The sequence below is a fragment of the Lampetra planeri genome, unplaced genomic scaffold (genome assembly GCF_965212315.1).
Source record: "Lampetra planeri unplaced genomic scaffold, kcLamPlan1.2.h2 scaffold_260, whole genome shotgun sequence".
Taxonomy (NCBI): domain Eukaryota; kingdom Metazoa; phylum Chordata; class Hyperoartia; order Petromyzontiformes; family Petromyzontidae; genus Lampetra; species Lampetra planeri.
Window position 1 is genome coordinate 27,949 of NW_027615088.1, and position 25,353 is coordinate 53,301.

Below are 25,353 nucleotides of genomic sequence, written 5' to 3' on the forward strand. Positions count from 1 at the left end.
CCCCATAGATCCCCCCCCCCTTAGCCCCCCCCCCATAGCCCCCTCATTGCCCCTTTATTAGCCCCCCATACCCCCTCCCCATCTTAGCACCCCATAGCCCCTCCCCCCAATTCGCTTCCCCCGTAGCCCCTCCTCCTCCCCCCACGTCCACTCCTCGTGGCTGAGATCTCGTGGGGGGGGGGCCTCCACACTCGCCGGCTCTCGCGAGATCGCGGCCGCCATGTTGTCGCTGGAGCCATGCGACCTGAGAGGCCCTGAGCCCCTTGCCGCGTGAAGCTGACACCGCTCCTCATCCTCCTCCTCCTCATCCTCCTCCTGCCTCCCTCCACCTCACTCGGCCAGCAGTGGATACAGCAGCCGACACACCTCGCAGCGGCTGCTCGTCCGGTGATACCGGCGCAAGAAGCCGATAGCGGGGCCCAGCCTCAGACGCAGGAGCATCCTGATACTACAGTGCAGTACAGTAGCTCAAATCGAGAGCCACTCACCCCGGGGGACATCCACCTCGAGTCTGCAGGGACGCCAGCCGCCCGCCCGCCCGCCGTAGCTGCCCGCCTTCTCGTCCGCTCCTCCAGCCCCCGCTCCAGCCCCCGTGCCCCGCGGCGCGGGACGCGGAGCCCTGCGTGCAGGATGCTCATAGAGAACCTGGAGTCGCTCAAGGCCTGGCTCACCAAGACGCTCGACCCCATGTGAGCCCCCCCCCACACCGCCACACGAGTAGCGACCCCCGGGAGGGTGGAGGCAGTGGGCATCTTGGTGGTGGCGAGACGGGCCCATCAGGGGTCTCGTGAGGCCTGTTTGGGCCTAGAGGGGGCCTTGGGGAGGTCTGTAGGTGCCCCAGACGGTCTGTCGAGGCCTGTGTAGGCCTCTAAGATGAAGGCAGCAAGGCCCACCAGGGGTCTGTTTCGTGGCTTTGAGAGGTAAACAGGCCCGTGGGTGGTGGCACTCGTGTCTCTCAGCAACAAAAACAATTACCCTCGTTAGATTACACACTCGGGCCACGTTTTACGTGTGGAGTTTATATTTTTTGATCTGCGTGTGGTTTTTTTTCTTCGGGTTTTCCGGTTTCGTTCAATAAAAAAAATACAGAGTGCGTGGTTTTGGCCCAAAGTATCTCCAGTGCAGAAAAATCACCCGAAAATTTGTCAATTCGTCAATTGGGATTGTACACACACAGCAGCGACATCGCCCGTCCCATACTGCAAAAAAAAAACTTGCCAGGATCCTCCTGGAGAAGATTCGTGAGATTCTGTGAGGATTTTTTTGCCTAAACGTAATAGCAGATGCGCTTAGTGGGGCCTGCAAGCGTCACTTGGGGCCCGGAGAGATCCTTTCGAGCCGTGGACAGTCATATTCTTGGTTCTTTCGGTAAAGTCACGTAGAAGGGAAACAATAAAATAATTTTAAAAAATAATATTTTATTATTTCCCTTCTACGTAACTTTACCGAAAGAACCAAGAATATGTATCCCTGCAGTCACGAAAGCTTTAAATAGAAATGTAACCGTGGACAGTCGTGGAGATGTGCAGGGATGCATCCTCGCGGGACGAGGTGTGGGGCCGACACACGAGAATGGTGACGGAAAGACAGCCCGAGTGGAGAAGATGCCCAAGAGAACGACCACCGCGGAGCAGACGGAGGACTTAGACCCGCCGTGATGGTGTCAGCAGTGAGTCGTTAATGGTAGCAGCACTGGACAGTGAGGGATGGCGATGGTTTGGGGAGGCATTCATCCAGCAGTGGGATAGAGAATGGCTGACGGTGAGAGGCGATGTAGTGGGTGCGAGTTCTCCTCAGGCGATCGGAAGATTCTCAGATGAGTGGAGAGGCCTAGAGACATGCAGTGAGCACCCAGAGGGGTGAAACGGGATTTATAGGGGATTGATGTCCCCCAGAGAAGTCCTTTGGTCCCCGTCCCTACTAAGTGCCCCCCCCCCCCCCCCGCATGGGTGTCCCTCCTGCAGTTGCGATGCGGACCCGTCGGCCCTGGCGAAGTACGTGATTGCGCTGGTGAAGAAGGACAAACCCGACAAGGAGCTCAAGGCGTTGTGCGTGGACCAGCTCGATGTCTTCCTGCAGAAAGGTAGGGGGAGGTGACGTGAAGGGCGAGATGGGTGAAGACCTAGACTTGGAGACACCAAACAAACTTGCTAGAGGGATGGTGGTTGGTGGGACGCGTAACCGTGCAAACAGGTGGGAGACCAGTCTTATGTGACGGATGAATGATTTGTTGGAGCTGACGGGTGCATGGATGGACTGGGATATGTGAGGGATCTGCCTGGAAGATAATTGAGACACTAGTCTCAAAGAGAGGTGAGGAAGTGGTATGCGGGGCAGGTGAGAGACCGGTCTAGTTTGCAGGTGAATGTTTGAGGGGCGGTGAATGGGGCCAGTCTTAGTGACAGGTGATGGGACAGTTCAGATGACAGTCCATGACAGGACTGTTGAATGGAAAGTGTTTCACGTGCTGGATATTTGAGGGACTAGTCTGGGTGACGGTTGATTTTTTTTGTCTTTGGTACAGCTGATTTACCAGTCCATGGACAGTGAAGGAACTGGTCTGTAGGAAATGCAATGGACCGGTTTTGGGGCTATGTGTGGAACTGGCATGTGTTTGAGCAACATTTGAACTTAAAGCATGAACATGCATTACATGAAATCTTCTTGTACTTTATAGCCATCATATATCCTTTAAATACGATTTGGGGTAATGGTGTGAAACTAGCTAATTAAAGAGTCAAAACGATTTTGAGGAAACCCAATAAAAATGTGTACTGTCCATACCAATTATGTACGGGTGGCAACCCTAGGTGTGCGGAGCAGTTGGCTGGCAGGACTGTGGGACCGGTGAAGGGGTTTCTTGGGGAATAGTGTGAAGGACTCCAGTTGACAGGTGATTTAGTTGGCTAGTCAGGGGGACAGCTGAGGGACTGGCGTTAGGGGGACAGCTGAGGGATGGGTTCAGGGGACAGGTGAGGGACCAGTCCAGTTGACAGGTAAATGACAGGTCCAGTGGGCAAGTGAGTGAATTGTGTGTGAGACAGGCAAGTGAATGGTTAAGGAGATGGGTGAGTGAATAGGTTTTGGAGAAAATTTTGTGAATGGTGAGGGAGACAGGTGAATGCATGGTGTGGATGATAGGTGCGTTAATTTAGTGGGATAAAGGTGAGTGAATGGTATGCCAGACAGGTGAGTGAGTGGTGTGGATGATAAGAGTGAATGGGGTGGGAGAAATGTGATTGATTGGTATAGGAGACTGTTGACAGGTAGTTAATGAGTAGGTCGAGAGGACAGGAGATGCATTAGTATCTGGAACATTCGCCAGACTGGTGTGGGGGGGCCAGGTGAGGCTACAGGGGCAGGGACTGCGCTCCTGTCAGTTGTGATTCCTCCGTACGCCAGAGAACAAGTGTCGCAGCTTCACTGTACAACTTTCCTTGCAGCAGCAGCGTTGGTGGTAAAGAGCAGTAGCTTGTGTATTTGGGACCTGACAGAGCTGAGACCCTGGGTTCAAGGCCAGGCAGCTGCCTTAATTCGGATTGTCCAGTGTAAATACGTGCAGTGAGTTTGCATCAGCCCAGTCACCAATGCCTGCACAAACGCAAAACCATCAAATTACATTTGTTTTTGCAGTTAATTTGGATAAATTCCATCCTTGATATTTAAAAATATTGGTTTGACTGTAATGCAATGAACATTACTCTCATATGGCATTGCGGGTACTGCTTTTACTGTGTGGTCCAGGTCACTTTAAACGGTTTCAGAAAGTTTTGCGATGTCCATCTCCATGGACTATTCTCAAGGGCAAAGGGTCGCACTGCTCTGTGAGAGTCGCGAATGGATTATTTGTCTCTTGCTGTGACATTGATAGCACGGTCGGGTTCAAAATGGAGAAACATTTTAGGCAATTTTTTTAAATATAATTTTGTTAGTTGTGGGATTTAAATTGGAGTTCCCCTAGAGTAAATCCCACGTGTATAAAGTGGCGAACACTCAGAGGTCTGCACAGATGGGTTTGTAAAGGAGTCTGCTTGCTATACCACCACCGTGCAGCCCTGTGGGATTGGCATTTTCACAAATCTCTACACGATCCGCCAACCTTTCTTAATCGCGTGCCGCAGATACGGCCGGCTTTGTCGACAAGCTCTTCGAGGTCCTCAACAACAAGTCGTACCTCCCCACACACGCACCGGCCTCTATAACGCCCACGGCTGGAGGGCCTGCCGAGGCCCCCAAGGGCGAGCCGGCCAAGCCCGAGTCCGGCTGGCAGGAGCGCCCCGAGCGTAAGGACGAGGTGAGATTTCCTGGACTGTTGCGTTTCACCTCATTGTGGTGCGGGCCGCGTGTGTGTGTGCATTATCGTGGATATCCTGTGGGCGAGGGTCGTGAAGGATGCTACTGGGCAGTTGGAGAGTGGTGGAGTGCACTCGCAACGACAAGCAGAGCAGCCGGGAGGATAAAACGCAGAAACATGGCATGGTGGAGGGCATGGGTGGTGTATCTTTTCGGTCATCTCAAGAAGTCAACCCATAACACCTGAGTTTGTCCCGGGACCACCTGCCAGCAAGTCTTCCACACTTCATATCATAGCCTTAAAGTGCACTCTGCCTATTCTAGATTTGAAGCTTTCGTGACTGCAAGGATTCATACTCTTATAAATCGCGACGTTTCGGAGGCAACACAAGTCTCCATCATCAGGTGGGACCGTCACAGCTACAGCTAGATTTGCTGTATCAAGTGTTGATACAGCAAATCTAGCTGTAGCTGTAACGGCCGAAACGTCGTGATTTTTTAATTATTATTTTATTTCTATTATTACTTTTATTGATTTTAAATATATTTTTTGCCTACGTGACTTTACCGAAAGAACCTAAGAGTATGCACCCTGCCTGGCACACGTGTTGTGGTGATGTCACCTACACTTAGTGGTGAATGGCAGCCGTTGTTGTGCGTGACCCCGTGTTGCACGTGCGTGTGATTAGCACGCGCCACCTCCTTCTGCTGAGGAGGATCGTGACAGCCGCAAGCCGGGGCGGAGGAAAAGTCACAGCCCCAAGCAGCTGAGCGCTGGGTCTAGGGATAACAGGCAAGTGGCAGGATGCATGCTACAGCACGCGCACGACAACACGCGCACGACAACACACGCACGACAACACACGCACGACAACACGCGCAACACACGGGTGGTGACGTGACCCAGCGGTTAAGAACGTTTGCTGCTGCTTGTAAAGGTTCATGGTTCGATTGCAATGGCCTCCCTGATTAATACTGTGGGTGTATTAACCATATTAATCATATGCGCTCTCTGCTTCACAGTGGACATTAGTACTATGAGCCAAGAATGTCTGTTTGTGTGTAACGCGCGTGACTTCACTCCACATGACGCACCCCCCCCGCCCCTCAGTAATATTCATGAGCGGGTGGATGTTGTTTACACTCACGCAGAAGGTCGAGCGGAAATTTTTTTCCCGCAAATTCACTTTTAAGTTTGACGTTTCTTTATTGAAAGTGAATCTAATAAATAATTATACGCAGCAACACAGTGGATTTGGTGTTTATATGTATTTCTTCAGCACTCGAGACAAAAGGTAAGTCTAATTTATGCTTCTACATCATGGTAAAATAGACATTTCTAGGTGATTTCCCAAATATTGTATCGATTTCAAATTTATTTCAACCCCAGCTATCGAAGGCAGAAGAGAATAAAGTATCAGAGCAGTGAATTTGAACAGTTATATACAGTGCTACAGTGACATGAAGTGAGGTGTTTTATGATGTAGTTTTGTGCAAGAATCACTGACCTTAATACAGTGCTATAGTGAACTGCAGTGAAGTGTTTTACGACTTCGTTTTGTGCCAGATCGACTGCCATTAATACAGTGAAATGCAGTGAAGTGTTTGATGACATACTTTTGTGCAAGATTCACTTGCATTTCCGACCATCACCACCTAGCCAGTGAACTGGAGCACGTACACCAAGCCCTCAAGGTGAATGGATATTCGGATTGCACAATCCGTAAAGCTGTCACCCCAACCGTTGGGAGATAACCACCTGAGGACCCAATCAAAGCCATCACCTTGCCATACATAGCAGGGGTCACCAAAAATATTTCCAAAATCATGAGCAAACACAAGATCCAGGTTCAATTGAACATCCCATCTGTGAAGGATGTGATCCCTGACATGCAATACCCCGGTGTCTACAAACTAAGTTGTGCCTGCCGCAGTAGTTGCATTGGAGAAACCAAGTGACATGTCTCAGGCCGTATTCGTGAACACACGGCGGATCTGAAACACGGTAGGACTAATACCTCTGCCGTGGCTGGTCATTGTTTTAATGCTGTGGGCACACATGAAAGAATTTTCCAAGACGAAGGTACTATGCAAACCAACTGGCTATCAACAAAGATTTGTTCATGAAGCCATCCAGATATATAAACACAGACACAATTTCAACCGAGAAGATGGGTACAAACTGAGCAATGATTGGAACAATATTATTAACCAGGCAAAGGCATAACTGGCTGTGATGCTTCCATCCTACCTGCCGATGTTAACAGTTATTTCCGACTCTCTGAGTTGAATTACCTTGTTAAATGTCTTTACACTAACAGGCTAAATGTCTCACTAACATAGCCGCTGCTTCCCTTTTCCTCGATGTGGCGGTGGCTCTCGTTGTTTAATAGGCTGAATGTGTCTCATTAACATAGCCACTACTGCGGGAGCCATCTCACATTGACACGCTAATCTTTAAATCTCTAGAAATACAATGGCTTCTTCAGCACCGTCGTCGTGGGGTTACATTAACAGATAGACACGCTAATCTCTAGCAATACAGTGGCCGAGGTATTCAGTATTACAGTAGAACCTCTGGTCACGACCATAATCGTTCCATAACTTTGGTCGCAACCCGATTTGGTCGTGACTCGAACCTAATTTCCTTATTGGATTGTATGTAAATACGATTAGTCCATTCCAGACTCCTACGAAGTGTATATAAATATTGTTTTTTAAAGATTTTTAAGCACAAAAATAGTAAATTATGCCATAGAATTCAGAGTGTAATAGTAAACTAAATGTAAAAACATTGAATAACACTGAGAAAACCTTGAACAACAGAGAAAACTAACATTGCCGCGTCAAGGTTTAGAATAGTTCAACAAGATGATTGTTTCGTCTGCTACATCAGTCAGTCGATTCTGAGAGAGAGAATATTCGTACGAGCAATTCATGTTTCTATTGAAAGAAAAGTTAACAGTAATATTTGGGTACAGTATTGTTTTTGGAAGCATTCACCATAATATCGTGTGAACGTTTACTTCACCGCATCATCGTATGAATGATGCGAGAAGAGATTAACGGGTTCTTATGTTAGCGATTTGCGTACTGTACTCAGCGCTTTCGCTCTCTAAATTACGGCTTGAATGAGGGGGGAGGGGTATGACTACACTCACAAAATTAATATGAGCGCACGTCTGACAGAGACCGATTACTAAGCGAGACTGAGCAAGCGGCCACACGTGGGTCACTGTTGTTTGTTTGCGCGGAAGGGGAAATCGGCCGCGGCCGTGTTTGATCGCCACCCGTTCGTGACCAGATTAAAAAATGTTGTGAATTTTTTGGTCGGAACCCGATTTGGTCGTGTTGCGATCGAAACGTCGTGATTTTAGATTATTTTTCTATCTACGTGACTTTACCGAAAGACCCAAAGAGTATGAATTCCAGCAGTCACAAAAGCTTTAAGTCAAAATTACAGCTTCCGTCCTAGGATGGGAAAAGAAGCTAGTTAAATATATTTTGACAACATTCGGAAGAATATTCCATCATGTGCCGGCCTCATGGTCCAAATTTTCTTAATTTGAAAACTAACACGACAAATTGTACGTAGCGACCATCACCCCAAACTGTGAAAACTCATCATGACCCTCCTGAAAAAGAGTCGTTAGACTTACTGAGGCTTTCCTGGATAAGCCAGCCTATTAATATACATGCTATCTAGAATGTACATGCTGTCTCCAGCGCACACACATTGCCTATAACGTACACTTGTTTACAGTATATAGCGTACATGCTGTATGTGACATATAAGCTTTATACAATTAACTCGCTGTACAACCCTCACATTTTTAACAGACTTTTGGGGCACGTGCGGTTAGCGAGCACCTATTAAGGCCGGCACGGCACGAGGGGATGGGTGGCCAGCACCACGCCTGGCTGCCTTTTGTCTCCCTAGTGGCGATGTATACACACCGCACTAGGTACTCATTTGGGACTGAGTCGACCTAGAGGAGGCCCAAGACCGGTTCAGATAATCGCCATGAGCAGGAACTCGAACTCGGGTCACCAGGTTTGTCGCGCAGCGCACTAACCACTGTGGCGCGCTCCCAAATATTTAATACCACACACACACGCGCTGGCTAACGGCGCACGCACCCTCCCTAGTCCACGCGACGGCATTGTAAGCGACGGAGAAAGGCTCGGCGAGTTGGCAGCGACCGGCGCTCACGGCGCCGTTTTTTTTTGTTTTGCCATCGCAGGAACCGTGATGACAAGCGGAGGGACGAGCGGCCCCGCCGGCGCGAGTACGAGCGCTTCTCGTCCCGCGACGGGCGCGATGGGCGCGACGGGAGGGAGGCGCGCGACGGGCGGGACGCGCGGGACGGGAGAGGGGCCGACGTGCGCGAGGGCAGGGACGGGCGAGGCGGGCGCGACTCGTACCGCGATCGCTACGAGCGCGAGCGCAGGAGGGGACACAGCCGCAGCCGAAGCCGCAGCTGGGAGCGGTCGCGCGACGCTCACCCCCCGCGCAGTCATAGCAAGGGTGAGCTCTGCCGTCTCCGCGTCACTCTGTCTCTCGTCCCCGTGTTTCTTGTCCCTGTGTCTCTTGTCCCCGTGTTTTCCATTGCCATGTCTCCTGTCCCCCGTGTCTCTACCTCCGCGTTTCCCTCCCCGTGTCTCCAGTCTCGGTCTCTCACCCCTGTCTTGTGCCGCCATCTTTTACCTCTGGCCTGCCATTTCCTCATCTTCCTGTCCCCATGTCTCCCCGTGAACCCTAAGGATGTTAGTAATCTGCGTTAGACGATGAGGTCGTGACGGTTTTCTTATTTTATTTTTGTTGCTCTATACTCCCTGTACTGTTCCCGTTCTTGTGTAATGTGCACTGATGCCTACTTTATTGAAGGAGAGATATTGGCACATAAAATAAGGATTGATTATTATTAAGATTCCCATTATCACAGTTACACCTCCCCATAGTTAAGTGTAAACTCACGCCTTGTGTTACATAATGTTCACTCATCATGGAACATAACCTTTTAAAGCAATGATCATAGAATGCATTTTAACACGTCGGGATCATATAATGCGTTACATACTTTGATTTTCTATTTTTGACCTGAGACTTTTCTCAGTGCAAATGATAATACCTCCTTGTTTTATGCCTCTCCTTTGAATGATACGTTAGTTTATGAAGCAGCTACTGAGGGGCGAGGGGGTATTTGTTGTCGTGATCACAACGTAAAGAGAAACATTCTGGGGACTTTCCTGCCTTTGAGTCTTTCTCATTCATACTCACGAGCCAACTACCTGCCCTCACTGTAATCCTCTATCGCCCACCTAAGCCTCGTCTGTCTGTTCAGAATTTGCCGAATACCTGTGTTATTTTATCACCTAATTATGATAGGATTCTTCGAATTAATATCTGCTTAATGCACGTTATGATAATGACGTGGATTCGAAGGCTCGTGACTTTTTCGAGCTCTTATATTCTGATTTATTCGGCATGTTTCAGGGCCCACCCATAATCATGAGCACGCTTTTGGTCAAGTCATCTCTGGAAGTCGAGTTCATATCTCGTCCATAATGGATCCTAATATCTCTATTGTATGTTACTTGAAGCTTTACAACCTGTGCCTAATACGAGTAGGGCACTCTTTTAAAAGTTGTGCAATTCATCCTGCAACTATAAAGAGCTTCACTGAAATAATACGCTGAGCTCCATCAACTCTTTTTGCAGTACTTGTGATGAGTTGACAGATATTAGTGTCTTTGTACGACTAACTCCTGGTACTGTCACCCCAGTTAAGATGAGAATTAGCTGCACATGAGTGCATTGCTCCTTGGATTAACAGTTCCTTCTGGCAAATGAAAAGAGACTTTAGTAAGATGGAGCCTTAATGGAGCGCTACAGAATTACATATCGCGTATGATATAAAAAAAAACACGGGGGAACAATGAGGCTATAAGATCGGCAAGAAGTGCTTCTCCAATCTCATTGAGTTAAATAAAAATTACTGCAGGGTGTTTTTTTTTTTAACTATAGATTAATTGGGTAATCCTTAATCTTCACCGATTATTAACCTTGCAGCGGCATCTTCGACGTGTGAAGTATTTCTCAATTCCTCTCAAAACAAAATGAAGACTTGTTTAACAATTCCCCAGCCTGTGGCTCAGACCTGAGTTATTCCATCCAGACTGGGAACAGTGATTGAAGTAGTATTTAAGCAACTTAATTGATTCCTGAAAACGAATAATATTGACAAGATTTTTTTGTCAATCGCAGCACAAAAACTGCCATGGTTGAAGAGCGACCAAGGATTTATTGATCAGCGCACTTCCAATGCTCCATTCATTTTGGTTCTACTGGACCTTCATGCAGTTTTTCATAAGTGGATCGCTCCGTTTTAATTGACCGTATTAAGGGATGGGTGGGCCTGCTGGGCAAGTCATTAAAGTGGCGTATATCTTGCCTTTCAAACAGGCAGTCATTTGACCGTGGTGAGAGAGAAGCGCCGTGTCTCCTGTCTCTGTGTCCCATGAGAGGGAGAGCGAGCGTGGTGAGAGAGCAGCGTGGTGAGAGAGCAGCGGCGTGTCTCCCCAGACCGCGAACGTGACAAAAAGTTTGAAGGGGAGCGAGGCGACGTGCCGGCGGAGGGGTACGTGCCCAGCACCGTCGTCCCGGGGGGCCCCGCTCCTTCCACGCAGTTCCCTCCGGCGGCCCCCGTGCCGGGTCTCCCTACGACCATCGCCACGGAGACGCGCCCTGGTTACCGTGGAAACAACCACATCACCGGGCCCCCACCAACCTTTGGTAAAGGACCGCCCGGACCTCCCGTGGTGCCGAACAAGGCGCGCTGCCGGGACTACGACGGTGAGGGCCTCGACGGTGCAGCTGTAGCAGCAGCAGTGGTAGTAGCAGCAGTAGCTGCAGCAGTAGCAGCATTAGTAGCACCAGCAGTAGCAGCAGCTACAGAAGTAGTAGCAGCAGTAATAATAACAGCAGCAGTGTTAACAGCATTAGTAGCACCAGCAGTAGTAAGAGCATTAGTCGTAACAGCTACAGAAGTGGTAGCAGCAGTAATAATAACAGCAGTAGTAGCATCAGCAGTAGTAGCATCAGCAGTAGTAGCATCAGCAGTAGTAGCATCAGCAGTAGTTGCATCAGCAGTAGTTGCATCAGCAGTAGTAGCATCAGCAGTAGTAGCATCAGCAGTAGTAGCATCAGCAGTAGTAGCATCAGCAGTAGTAGCATCAGCAGTAGTAGCATCAGCAGTAGTAGCATCAGCAGTAGTAGCATCAGCAGTAGTAGCATCAGCAGTAGTAGCATCAGCAGTAGTAGCCGGATGGAGATGGCTATCCACGTCTGTAGTCCAGCAGTGGATGCAAGGGTTGGTGGCTCATCGCACAAATGTTGTGAAACTCCCTTCCCGTGGGCGTCGAGCAGGGGACATAGCTCGCCAGGAGAAGACGGTACAGCAAAAATGTAAAGTCTACCTGTTCTGTCTGTATGGGGTAGTGTTTCCCCCTCACACGTGAGGCAGAAACAGTCGTAACAGTAGCAATAGTCACAGCAGCAGTTGTAGCTGCAGCAGTAGTCCTATTCGGAGTTGTAGAAGCAGCATCAGCTGTACCAATAGCGTGAGCAGCAGCGTGTATCGCTTGGTTTGTCTTGTTTTTGTGTGCTTGTGTTGGTGTTGTTGTTCATGTATAACAAAGTGTGTGTATACGGGTGCGTGTGTTGTTGTGTCGGTGTGTTAATGGTGTGTGTGTATCTGTGTGCGCGGTGCAGAGAAGGGGTTCTGCATGCGAGGGGACATGTGTCCCTTTGACCACGGCGCCGACCCGCTGGTGGTGGAGGACGTGAATCTGCCGGGGATCATCCCCTTTCCCCCGCCCCCCACGCCCTTGCTGGACCCCCCACCCCAGGGGGGGCCCCCTCCCAACCTGCCCCCACCACCCTCCCTCCTCGGACCCCCACCATCGCTCCTGGGGCCTCCACCTCCTCTTCCTCCACGGCCGGGCTCGATGCCCCCCGTTCTGCCACCCGTGTCTGGTGGGCACGCACGCATCTGCATGCACACACGCATGTGCATGCACACACGCATGTGCATGTGTGCATGCACACACGCATGTGCATGCACACACGCATCTGCATGCACACACGCATCTGCATGCACACACGCATCTGCATGCACACACGCATCTGCATGCACACACGCATCTGCATGCACACACGCACCTGCATGCACACACGCACGTGCATGCACACACGCACGTGCATGCACACACGCATCTGCATGCACACACGCATCTGCATGCACACACGCATGTGCATGTGTGCATGCACACACGCATGTGCATGCACACACGCATCTGCATGCACACACGCATCTGCATGCACACACGCATCTGCATGCACACACGCATCTGCATGCACACACGCATCTGCATGCACACACGCACCTGCATGCACACACGCATCTGCATGCACACACGCATCTGCATGCACACACGCATCTGCATGCACACACGCACGTGCATGCACACACGCACGTGCATGCACACACGCATCTGCATGCACACACGCACCTGCATGCACACACGCACGTGCATGCACACACGCATCTGCATGCACACACGCATCTGCATGCACACACGCATCTGCATGCACACACGCACGTGCATGCACACACGCACGTGCATGCACACACGCATCTGCATTCACACACGCATCTGCATTCACACACGCATCTGCATGCACACACACACGTGCATGCACACACGCATCTGCATTCACACACGCATCTGCATTCACACACGCATCTGCATTCACACACGCATGTGCATGCACACACGCACCTGCATTCACACACGCATCTGCATTCACACACGCACCTGCATGCACACACGCATGTGCATGCACACACGCATCTGCATTCACACACGCATCTGCATTCACACACGCATCTGCATGCACACACGCACGTGCATGCACACACGCACACTCTATTACTCGCGCGAACGCGTACACTAAAGGCAAAGATCCCTCGACAGTCTTATAGGCTGTTGGGGAAAGTGCTGTTAGCAAGGACCTGTGAGAGCCGACACGGCACACGAGGGGGTGGTGTGCATAGCAACACGCCACGTCGCCTTTGTCTTCCCGGATGGTGATATATATATATACACATCGCACCGAGTAGTCCCGTAAGGCCGAGTTGACCTAAAGAAGGGACGGGACTGGTTCAGATATTTGTCACTAATGTTGGCCGCGAGCAGGAATTGACCTTGAGTCGCTGGAATCCTGGCGTGCTGCGCTAACCACCAAGCTGCTGCTCCATACGCACCGTTACCTCAAACACACCTTGCGCAGCGTGACAGCAGTGCGTTGTTCCCGAGTGTGTCGCCCCCCCCCCCACTAACCTTGCTGTGTGCCCCTTTGCTGTGTCCTTTTGCTGTGCCTAGGACCCCCGCCCCTACCGGGGTCCCGCATCGACGGGCCTCCCCCGCCCGTGTCCAAACCGGTGCCCACCATCCCCCCTCCTCCTCCACCCGGCATCCACATCCCACCGCCTCCACTGCTGCCCCAGGCATCTCAGTACAACATGGGTGCGTAGGGCAGCATGTGGGCAGCATGTGGACAGCGCACACAGAAACATGGGCAGCACGCGCAACACTTACTGCACATACAGCACACACGATACTGACTACACATACAGCACACACACCACTTACTACACACACGGCACACAAAACACTTACTGCGCATACTGCACACACAGCACCCACACGCCCCGTGATAGCATCACGGGGTGTCTGCATACCTAGGGTGGTTTGTTTTGCGGTGTATGGTGTGCTCTGACGGTGCATGGTGTGTTGCGACGGTGTGGTGTGTGATGTCGTGTGACACGGTGGGGCATGGCGGTTGTTGCATGTGTTGTATAACAGTGTGTGTTGTGGCTTGTGGGGTATCCCATGTGGGTTGTGTGTTTGACGGTGTGGCATGCCAGACCCCTATGAACCGGACGGCTACAACCCCGAGTCTCCGAGCCTCACGGGCCCCGCTCGCTCCTCCTTCCGGCCGTTCCCCCCGAGACACCAGAACTTGCGGCCCAACCTCATAGGCCTCACGTCCGGAGAGCCCCACAGCGGCCCCAGAGGTACCCGCACTCTCTTCCCGCTCCGCCATCTGGCACCGCTCTTTCTGCACCCAGCACACCACACACAGTATACATCTTGCCATGGTTGTGGCCACTGCCAGCCACGTGCCAGCTACTCCAGGTTACCAGTGACCGAGCAACTATTCGGTGAGAAGTTAGGCCCGACTCCCACGTGCCCTGTTGCTCAGCCAACTCCTTAATCGTGTGCTTCCCGAGCCCTGCTGGCTTCACTCGCCCAGCCCCGTGCGCGCGTGTGGTGCGTTCGCGGTGCGCGTTTGCCCGCCCGTTCTCCTATCCCTTGCTGCTGAGCTTCGACCCGATAGCCTCCACCGTACGAGCTGACCCCAGAGCCTTGTGTGGCGTGCGGCGCAGGAGGGCCGCCACCCCCGGGTGTGCGCGACGGGCCGGGCCCTGGCGCTGCACGCATCGTGGTGGAGCCGGACCCTCGCAAGCGGCCGGGCGGCCTCCTGGACGGGCCCCTCGTCAAGAAGCCCTGGTTCGAAAAGTGAGCAAAATCTTCTTGGTTCTTTCGGTAAAGTCACGTAGAATGGAAATAATAATATAAAAGTGAGCAAAAGCCCCAGCGGCACCGGGCAGTGGCAGCTGCTGCATTGGTCCTTGCCTGCACCGTGCCTGGCATCGGAGTTCCTCTCGCCCATTACTGCTCGACTCTCCGACTCGTGATGCACCTTGACGTCGCCCCGTGTGTCTTGAGTGTGTGTCTACATGGTCGTGTGTGTGATTGTGCATGCATCTGTTGTGTTTGCGTGCATGAGCACATGGGTTGACATGCACCTGCTCCTGTGTGTGTGCGTTCATGCATGTGTCTTTGTGCTTATATTTGTGCACTGGCACTTGTATTTAGGCGTCTGTGTCTGTGAGTGTGTGTGCATATGTTTACTTGAGTTTACACGTCTATTGTGTTTGCGCGTGTGCACGTGCGTGCACGAGCGTGCGTCTGTATATGTGTGATATGTTTGTTTGATTTCTGCTCATGGGCAACACCAGTGACGATTAATATGAACCGGTCCTGGGCCTTCCCCTCGGTTGACTCAGCCTCAAATGAGTTCCTCGTGCGGTGTGTAAACATCTGCGCTCGGGGAGACAAAGGCGGCCGGGCGTGGTGCTGACCACCCATCCACCTTGTGTGCCGTGCCGGCCTTCGTAGGTGCTTGCGAACAGCACTTGTCCCAACAGTCTTGTTAAAGCTACATGGGGGGGGGTCTGTGTGTGCGCAGTAACAGACCGCCGTACAACAGCCAGGGCAAGCCGCCGTTTGCTCGTAAGCAGTACGACAGCACGCGGCTGGAGATCCGCAAGGTGCCCAAGGAGCTTAACAACATCACCAAGCTCAACGACCACTTCTGCAAGTTTGGGACCATCGTCAATATCCAGGTGGGGAGGGGGGGGGCTTCGGCCAGCGTGGGGATTGTCGCCAAGGATTTGCCGACGGTCGTACGATTTCCCCGTGCTTTTGTTTGGCACAGGGAAGGGTTTTTGGAGAGAGGGGGGAGATGGGGACGACGTCTGCCGAACACATTCTCCTGCGCCGGAGTGATAGTAACAATTGAGTACGTTTGGTGTCGGCGACTGTTATGGGGGGAGGCGCTGTTTTGTTTCGTAGATGCACAGCGGTAGGGGTGATGTTGCCGCGTGTAATCCCAATTGAGTAATTTGCAGTGTCATTTTTTAAATTTGGACGATGACCCCAGCGCACCGTGGCCTTCCGGTCGTCGTTTTGAATGATGCCGAGCGGCGAACGCGCTACCACCGGGTTGCGACCGGGCATTGTCGTGGCGTGGCGGTGTGCTGTTGCGGTGCGGTATCGTGGCGCTGCGGCACCGGGTGGCGCCGCTTGCGGCCGGCGCGAGGGTCCTGACGCTTTGGCCGTCTCTCTCAGGTGGCGTTTGGCGGCGACCCCGAGGGGGCGCTGGTGCAGTTCTCAAACCACGACCAGGCGCGCCGCGCCATCTCCAGCACCGAGGCCGTGCTCAACAACCGCTTCATCCGCGTCTACTGGCACCGCGACGCCAACGGCCAGATGGGCCCCGGCGCCCCGCCACCGCAACTCCCGCCGATGGGCGGCGGAATCCCGACACAGGTGAGCGCGTGCCCGAGTTGCGTTCCCCCCGCCGTGCGTTCCTCCCGTCCCTGGGACGTCGCCGCTGACCCGAGCGCGACTTCCCCCTTGCCCCGCAGGTTCCGATGGGGCAGGCGTGCGGCTTTGTGCCGGGAAAGCCGTCGGTGAAGGAGCGGCTGGGCCCAGTGGCGGGCGGGGAGCCGCCGCCGCCGCAGCCCGGCGAGTCTCCCGACGGCAGCGCGCAGGTACGGCCCGCGCACCGGCGCCCGCGTGCCGATTCCGCGTTAAGTGCGGGCGGCCGCCAGGGTTTGTGAGAAGGTGAGGGCGGCGCTGTGACCCCGTGCGGCCTGCGCTCGCGATGGGGGCTCCAGTCCCTCCACGCCCGTTGAGGTTTCTCGTGGAGTAAGCAGGAGTTAGTGGTGGGGTTTGCGATCCCTCCCCGCACGCTGCCAGAGGGGGGCGCCGGCGTGGCACGGCCACTGCCAGCCGTGTGAACCCTGTGCCTCCGGCGTGGACTTGTGAGCGACTGTGCGTGAGCGACTCGGTAAGTGACGGTATGGGGGTGACCAGGCGACGCTGTGAGTGCAACTCTTGCTGCGTGTGAATGACTGCGAGTGACTGGGCGACTGTGTGGGTGACTCGTTGGGAGGCCGCGGGCCACGTAGTGAATCTGCTCTCCGCTGTGTGTGCGTCTGTCGTGGCCACGCAAGGCTGGAGCTAAGCCTCCCGTGCGGGAGCGGCTGGGATTTCCCCCCGCGCGGAATGAGCCGCCCCTCACAGCCGGGAAGGTAAGGGGTCGGCTCCCTCCTCTTCCTCCTCCAGCTCCACGCCGCGATACCCCCCCCACCTTCCGCCCCTGCTTCCCTCGACGTGACGCTCCTATAGTTTGAGGTGACGGGGAAATGGAGGAGGGGTTGGAGTCCGTGTTTGCCGGGAGCACAGTGCTGCTAGTGCTGGTGCTGCTAATGTGATCAGTTGTGGCCTCGGTGCGAGCCTGGACCAGATATTTAACTCGTCACTTCCACTATGAGACCTCCTTTACCAGTGGCAAAATATAGTAATAGGTTTTTACCTTTTCAACTGGTACAAAAACTGACACCTTTATACAAGGGATCATATTTGTAATAACCACAACACAAGCAGTCAAAATGCAAACTAAAAGAAACAACTCTGATAATGATATGCACTGTCCTTGAAGTTGATTGGTCCATACCCGAGACACCTTTTTATAGAGCATAGTCTCCATTGGTGTTGGACCAGATGATGCCAAAAGGCGTACATTGTCCCTTGTATAAGGGTGTCAGTTTTTGTACCAGTTGAAAGTGTAAAAACCTATTACTCGCCACTTGAGTGCTTTCAGTTTCTTTGTATGACCAGTAGCGGTGAATTATTTGATTGCCAGATGAAATTAGTGGGGTTACCAAGAAATCCACTCTCGTTGGTCGTGTAAATAAATCGGTGCTACACGGTTTTGCTACCTTTGGTGGCGCTGATGCGTGCTCTGGCCCATGGCCTGTCATCCAAGAGCACTTGTGCGAATGACAGTCGATTGGGCGCGTGACGATTTGTCGACTCGCCGATGAAATCCATTCTGATGCTCGTGACACCCGCGTCAAATTGTGCACGCGAGCATCGATTATTGACTATTCATGAAAATTCAACAAATGATGGCGCCAATCTTCTGCTCGGGGTAACAGAGTCGGCTCACCCGTAAGGACGAGACAATAGCACGCGTGCAAACCAGACAAACTCGTGACCCCGAATCGTGAGAATCGGAGCACTCTGGGGCCTGGGTGATATTGACTGCGGAGTGATCCTGCCTTGTGCAGCGTTGACGTGGAGCCTGTGTGATCAGTTGGGGCCCCGTCGCCTTTCGCGGTGCGCGCGCTGGTCGCTATCGGTGGGAGCTGTGCCGTGGACAAATCATAAATCCAGCATCCACAGCTGTCGGCCCTGGGCTCTGCTTTGGTATTGATTAAAGCGCTTTGATTCTTAAACGTGCAGCTGACATGCGTAGACGAGGGGGAGGCCGCACGCCACGAACCGGGAGGCCACCGATGGCCCAGCCGTGTCTCCGCATGTTTGCGTCGCACGTGCAGCTGGAGGTGAGCGGTCACGGCGGTCGCGGCGGTCGTGGCCCTGACGGTCCGTGTGCCCGTCCTCCCCGTCTCCCCCCACCCACCCCGTGCAGGTCCTCTCCACCACGGTGGGACTCACCAAGACGGTGTACAACGTGGCCGTCCTGCGCGCCGCCCAGCGCTCCTCCTCCTCGCACTCGGCCCAGAAGGCGCTGGAGAACAAGGAGGCGATGCGCAAGAAGCAGGTGCGCTGACGCCCGTGGTGGTGCCGCCAATACCCGGGGAACCGGCGAGCGCCGTTTATCTGTCGATGCGTTGATGCCGACGTTGGCGGGCGGATGCCTCAAACGCCGGCGGAGCACAATGAAAGTGGACAACGGTGTTACTGTGTGGTCCGCGGTTTGGTGAACGCAGTCGCGCTGTTGTGATTCCGAATGGTCCCCCGGCAGCGGCGGAGGAGACGGCCGCATTTGCCGTGCAATGCTCCGGTGCGGTTCGGCACGGAGCCATCGTTGGGTGGAAACCGCGGAGTGATTGTGCCGTTTGTCGCGTCTCGCAGCAGGAGGCGATAAAGATGCAGCAGGACATGAGGAAGATGAAGCAAGAGATCCTGGAGAAGCAGATCGAGACACAGAAGGTGCGGTGCAGGACTGCTGTCGAACTGTGATGCTGGGGTCAGGATGCTATCCGTCGATCGACCCCCACCCCCCCCCCCCCCATTCAGTTGGGGTCATTGTTCCCGACTCCAAGCCATCATAGTGGTTGGAGGTGTCCGTTAGCGGTGAGTGCCATTTGAACGAGGTCACAATAAACCCTGGGAAAGACGGCCTGACTCGTGTGTCACTTTGGCACCCTTGCAAATGAGAAGTTTCATCCCGAGAAATTATCCAGGTGATTTATACATTTATTGTTCTCAGCCAGGGTGGGGGTTCGGTCAAACACTTAGAAGACCTGAGCGTTAACCGCGGTTCAGGACCTTGGTTTGATTCCAGACTTGGGTAACCCCTCTGTGTGGAGTTGGTGCGTTCTCTCACCCTGTTCTGCATGGGTTCCCTCTGCGTTTCTCTGGTTTCCTCCCAAAGCTATAACACACACACACCGTATTGGCCAAACATCTCAATGCTCAAAAACTACCTGAAAATTACTCAACTGGGTTCACACAGCAGCAGCACCGTCGCCCCATACAGCAAATAACTTGGCAATGCCCTCCTGAGCAACAGCCTTGAGACTCGGTGGGGATTTCCTCGGAACATCGGCAGAATCACGAACTAACAATTTTGACCAGCGTGTTTGTGCTTTGCCGACGCTACGGCCACGCATGCGCGGATATTGGTGCCGCCGACTCCGCTCGTGACGCTCGTGTCCATTGGCGGCGCCCCGCAGATGCTGATCTCCAAGCTGGAGAAGAGCAAGGCCTCCAAGGGGGAGGAGGACACCGAGATCATGCGCACGCTCAAGGAACTGTCGCAGAACATCTCGCGCCTGCAGGACGAGCTGAAGACCGCCGCCCCCACCGGGGCCCCCGCGCCGGTCGCCACGCGCCGCCGCTCCAAGTCCGAGGTGCGGAGAGCGGCGGCGGCGGTGCCGCTGCCCCCCCGGGCTTGCGTGCCGTCGACGCGGTAGCAACGCGTCGTGGGTTCGCGTCCGGGAGGTGTGGCGTAGTCTCTCGGGTGCTGTTGAGAAGAAACGGGAGTTTATTTGGAGAGAGAGAGAGATGGTCAAATGTCTCTGCGATTCCTCGGGTGTCTCTGTGAGGCTGATGGTTCCGTTGTCGTCAACCGATTAGCACGGTTGGCAATGGACGGTGTAAGAAGTTCAACATTCAGTACGTACGTAGGGGACTCTCTAGGTCTCAGAGCCTTTGGGCATCTATGCCAGTCTGTATCTCTGTCCAAGTCTATGCAAGGAAAATGCAGAATTAGATTGTGTCTCAACGTGACCACATCTCGAGATGCTGTGTGGAAGAAGCGGTTTGGCGTAGTTATTTATTGCAGAGGCAGACGCACGATCAGTAAAAACGAAGGACTTGAGCCTCGACTTGGCAGGGAGCCTACGGCACGGATGGCTGAGAGGAGAGAACTGCGCCACCCTTTGCGCCCGATGTTGTGGCGTGGAGGTCATCGCTGAGTGTTCACATCGACGGCACTTGTCTCTCCGCTGCTGGATGAGGGCCCTCCCCCTGCCTCTTAAGTCCATGGAGCTCTTAGTTTTACGGGTCGGTTAAGGCGGCCGCTCTCTGTGCTGCCAGGCCCAGAAGGAGCTGCTCGACATGGAGCTGGACCTGCACAACAAGATGCAGGCGGGCGAGGACGTGTCCGACCTGCGCAAGAGGCTCTACACGCTGCAGTTTGAGGTGCCGCCCCTCCCCGGCCCAAACCGCCGTCCCCTGACCACCCACCGCCTTCCCATCGCCACCACCGCCTTCCCATCGCCACCACCGCCACCACCACCACCTTCCCATCGCCACCACCGCCTTCCCATCACCACCACCGCCTTCCCATCGCCACCACCGCCTTCCCATCACCACCACCGCCTTCCCATCGCCACCACCGCCTTCCCATCGCCACCACTGCCTTCCCATCACCACCACCGCCTTCCCATCACCACCACCGCCTTCCCATCACCACCACCGCCTTCCCATCACCACCCCCTTCCCATCGCCACCACCGCCTTCCCATCGCCACCACCGCCTTCCCATCGCCACCACCGCCTTCCCATCACCACCACCCCCTTCCCATCGCCACCACCGCCTTCCCATCACCACCACCCCCTTCCCATCACCACCACCCCCTTCCCATCGCCACTACCGCCTTCCCATCGCCACCACCGCCTTCCCATCACCACCACCCCCTTCCCATCGCCACCACCGCCTTCCCATCACCACCACCCCCTTCCCATCACCACCACCGCCTTCCCATCACCACCACCGCCTTCCCATCACCACCACCGCCTTCCCATCACCACCACCCCCTTCCCATCGCCACCACTGCCTTCCCATCACCACCACCCCCTTCCCATCACCACCACCGCCTTCCCATCACCACCACCCCCTTCCCATCACCACCACCACCGCCTTCCCATCGCCACCGCTCGTCACGCTGCTGGACGCCGGCTCCATGAGAGTCGCCGTGCCGTTCCTCTCCATTTACAGCCTTCACTCGCGTTTTCCTGTGTCGCGACTTTCCCGGTGTGTTTCCCGCAGTTTGCGTCCAACGCTACGCAGCTTGGCTGTGTGCGTGCGTGCACCTAGCCTGGCACAGACACCGTAACGTCGGTCATCGCACGTTTCAGCGCCGACGTCTTAAGCGGTGCGCCCCTGTGTTCGCGTGTGCGTGTGCAGGCCGCTCACTTGGGCATCCTGGGAGCCGGAGGCCGCGGCGGGCGGGGGGGTCCAGGCTCCTCCGGGAGGGGGCGGGGGTCGCGGGGTCGGGGCGGCCGGGGTGGTTACCGGGGCTCACGGGGCGGCCGTCACCCGCTGATGTCGCACACGGCGCTGGATTACCGGCCACGTGCGCTGCAGGTGTGCGGCCTCGCCGCCGAGGACAAGGACGACGTCCTGCTGCACTTCAAGGTGCGTCGCGTGTTTACTCCTGGGTGTGTCGTGTACGCGTGCTTGTGCGGACATCTGCTTGTTCACGCACAGCCACTTGGCTGCTGAATGAGGGCTTCACTCCACCCTTCAGGTCGATGAAGGCGGTGGGGAGCATAGATGTGGGAGCTCCAAGTAGATTACAACTGGATTTTGGTGCACTGCCCTCTGCCACGCCTTTTGTCGAGGCTCAAACCTGTTTGGGTCACGAGACCTGATGAGACCAGGTGCATTGCAGGTGTACATACAGCCTTAAGACTCTCGCAGCAAGTGCTGTTAGCGAGCACCCATGCAGGCTGGCATGGCACACGAGGGGGTGGATGGCCAGCACCACGCCCGACCACTTTTTATGCATTGGTGATTTCAGCACGTGTGCGTGTGTTTACGTGCGTGCGTGTGCAATCTGCGTGCGAGAGCAACAGTGACATGGTGCTTTGGTCGTGTGGGCGTGAGTAGAGTCTAGGGGAGGTGGAGGATTTCCGCAGCGAAGAGGGGTCCTCGTCGGCCGTCGTCACCTTCAAGACGCGACTGGAGGCCGAGCACGTGAGTGTCGCCCTCTCCCCGCGCGAGACTCCAGCGTTGCCTGCAAGGCCCCGGCGCTCCCCCGTGCTGTCGGCGCCGGTCGCTCGCTAGCGCATCCGTTTTCATCGGTTAAACGGGAAGGCCTGTGTTGGCCACACGGGGACACAGCCTGGGCAAGCGTTGTACGAGGATTCCAAGTGTCGCGATTCAGGTGTCAGGTTTCAATTCAGCAATCGATTTTTTCTCGCCTCGTTTTTTTGTCTCGTTTGTCTTTTAATCTTGATTTGAAGCTTTCGTGACTGCAGGAATCCATACTCTTTGGATCTTTCGGTAAAGTCGCGTAGCAGTTTCACTGCTGGGTTATATTTTTCCCGCCCGAGGGCGACCGCTTGTGTAGCGATCGAAACGTCGTGATTTATTTTATTTTATACCTACGTGACTTTACCGAAAGAAGCAAAGAGTATCGTTTGTCTTTTGTCTGTCGTTATCCTCGATGCAACATGAGCAAAGCACGTTAGAGAGTCTTACATCGTGGCATTCCCGAAGCAAGTCTGTGACGTCGCTTGCCCAGTGTCCGAGAGCGCTCTCTCTTGGGTCTCGCACCGATCGTCGAGTCCGCGTTTCCACCCGCGAATTCCCTGCGAGTCGATGACCCCCGTGTCCTTCTCTCCGTGTCTCCCGCTATGCGCGTGCCGTCTCAGGCCGCGACACAGGGCGCGCGCTTTAAAGGCCGAGACCTCGTGCTCTCCTGGCACAAGCCAAAGATGGCGTCCACGTCGGCGGAACCCGAGGACGAGGACGCGGAGGAGGAGGAGGTACGAGATGGTCGTGGCGGAGCGTGTGGTGGCGCTGCTACGACGTGGTCGTCACTGAGCGTGTGGTGGCGCCGCTGCGAGCGCCGCGGTTAGGGACGCATCGTGGGCTCTCGTGCCAGGCGCCTGGCTCGGCACAACCATGAGCCTATTGAGTGTGTAACCGTCTGCTTTAGCGTCTGTACGTGCGTGTGTAACTGCGTGTGCACGTATGGGCGTAAACATCTGTGGAATCGTGTATGGTGTGTGTGTGTAACCCCGTGTGTGTATCTGCATACGTGTAACCGTATGTGTGACCGTGACTGACTGACCGTGTGTGTGACTGTGACCTTGACCTTGCGTGTGACCTTGCGTGTGACGGTGCGCGTGCGCCAGGAGGGCGAGGCCACCGACGACACGCTGCTGCAGGACGATGACGAGGAGGAGGAAGAGGACGAGTCGCGCTCCTGGAGGCGATAGCGACCTCGTCACGACCTCGTCACGACCTCGTCACGACCTCGTCACCACGGCCCGCCCCCTCTGGCTGGGGACCCCCACCCCGCCGACGGCCGTCTGCCTGCGTTCAATTTGACCCGTGGCTTGGAAGCGAATCGGGATTGTCAGGCGGCCGCGTTGTTGTTTTGATATCGCTATATTTACGGTAATTTGGCAGCGAGCAGAGCGGAGGGATGTTCGCTCGGGTTAGATAAGATGCTACGAGCTGTACACAGATCTCTAAAATTGGATTTAAACAACTTGTAATATAACTCTTAGTTTGTAAAAAATATGAATCTTGCGCGCTGTGTTATAGTCACGGTATGCATTTGGACAGGTCATAGTTTTTATGCTTAGTATTTTATGACTAGGACATGGTGGCGTATATTTTTTCGTGTCGTTTTGATTGTCTCAATTGCTTTACACGCGGGATGGATGCGGCGCCACGAGGGGGGGGGGGGGGGGTGGCGGCAGCGGCAGCTCCAGCTGCGCCGTCACGCGACACCGCCGAAATGCCCGCGCTCACAACCCCCCCCCCCCCCCCCCTGTGCACCCGTATCCGGGTGGCTGCCCTCCCCGTGTACCGCGCGCTCGCTGTGATCGCCCGGTGAAGTCGACCGGCTCGAGCCGAAACTTGCGTCGGATTCCACCCCCCCCCCCCCGGCCCACCTTCCCCTTCGCTCGCCGCCCTGCGTCCGCACGGTGGCGGCGGCATCGTTGTGAATTTTTACTCTCGTTGATTTTGTTTTTGGCATTGAAAGGAAATAAAATGTGGAATGGTTTTGGGGGGAAAAAGAAAAAAAAAGAATATCAAGTGAAATCCTAAATGAGCTGGAATAAAAAAAAACTAAAATGTAAACACCTTCGATTGGAAGTGAAATTGGACAAAACAAATGAAACCATTCCGATTGAACTCCCCCAAGTTTTTCCAAAAGAACTTTTACCAAGTGTCAAGGCATTTTTCACATGGGCTCTGTGTACGTGTGTATGAGTGTGTGTACAAGTGCTACAAACCCGGCGACCAGAGTTCGTTTCCTGCTCAACACCGGTGACGATTATCTGAACCGGTCATTGGCTTCCTCTAGGTTGACTCTGCCTAAAATGAGTACCTGGTGCGGTGTGTAAACATTGCCATTGGGGAGGCAAAAGGCTGGCCACCCACCACCTCGTGTGCCATGCTGGCCTTTAAGGTGCTCGCTAAAAGCACTTGCTTCAGTCTGTAATGGTGAAGACGGGATATTTGTGCTAAGACAAAGTGGGTGGGTGTTGTCGTTGGTGGACTGCGAAACAAACCCGAGTTTGTCCGAATTTACCACGAGTATACGGCAGCCGGGTGTGGTGCTGACCACCCAACTCTTCCTCC

At 54.2% G+C, this 25,353-nt stretch overlaps 1 protein-coding gene across 3 annotated transcripts; it reads left to right on the forward strand.

The window, feature by feature from the left end:
- Positions 1 to 168: 168 nt before the first annotated feature.
- RBM26 (RNA binding motif protein 26) lies at positions 169 to 24,933 on the forward strand. 3 transcript variants are annotated; one of them, XM_078623455.1, is made up of 22 exons: positions 169 to 689; positions 1,965 to 2,083; positions 4,122 to 4,294; positions 4,983 to 5,086; positions 8,538 to 8,821; positions 10,880 to 11,149; positions 12,068 to 12,331; positions 13,741 to 13,884; positions 14,286 to 14,435; positions 14,808 to 14,940; positions 15,674 to 15,830; positions 16,336 to 16,536; positions 16,635 to 16,760; positions 17,226 to 17,303; positions 18,707 to 18,838; positions 19,153 to 19,230; positions 19,977 to 20,153; positions 20,842 to 20,946; positions 21,934 to 22,164; positions 22,639 to 22,725; positions 23,406 to 23,519; positions 23,892 to 24,933. In XM_078623455.1, exons 1-22 carry the CDS (start codon positions 631 to 633, stop codon positions 23,973 to 23,975), a joined length of 3,270 nt encoding a protein of 1,089 aa, XP_078479581.1. In that variant the 5' UTR covers positions 169 to 630; the 3' UTR covers positions 23,976 to 24,933. The 3 variants fall into 3 exon arrangements, with proteins under 3 accessions (XP_078479581.1, XP_078479582.1, XP_078479584.1); XM_078623456.1 differs by having other exon boundaries at positions 20,848 to 20,946; XM_078623458.1 differs by lacking the exon at positions 17,226 to 17,303 and having other exon boundaries at positions 170 to 689.
- Positions 24,934 to 25,353: the final 420 nt, after the last annotated feature.

Bases quoted from the DNA above. Each gene is read 5' to 3' on its own strand.
- RBM26 (XM_078623455.1), top strand. From the start codon at position 631: ATGCTCATAGAGAACCTGGAGTCGCTCAAGGCCTGGCTCACCAAGACG. The intron at 2,084-4,121 runs GTAGGGGGAGGT...CGCGTGCCGCAG, and splicing joins CGATGTCTTCCTGCAGAAAG to ATACGGCCGGCTTTGTCGAC. The intron at 23,520-23,891 runs GTACGAGATGGT...CGCGTGCGCCAG, and splicing joins AGGACGCGGAGGAGGAGGAG to GAGGGCGAGGCCACCGACGA.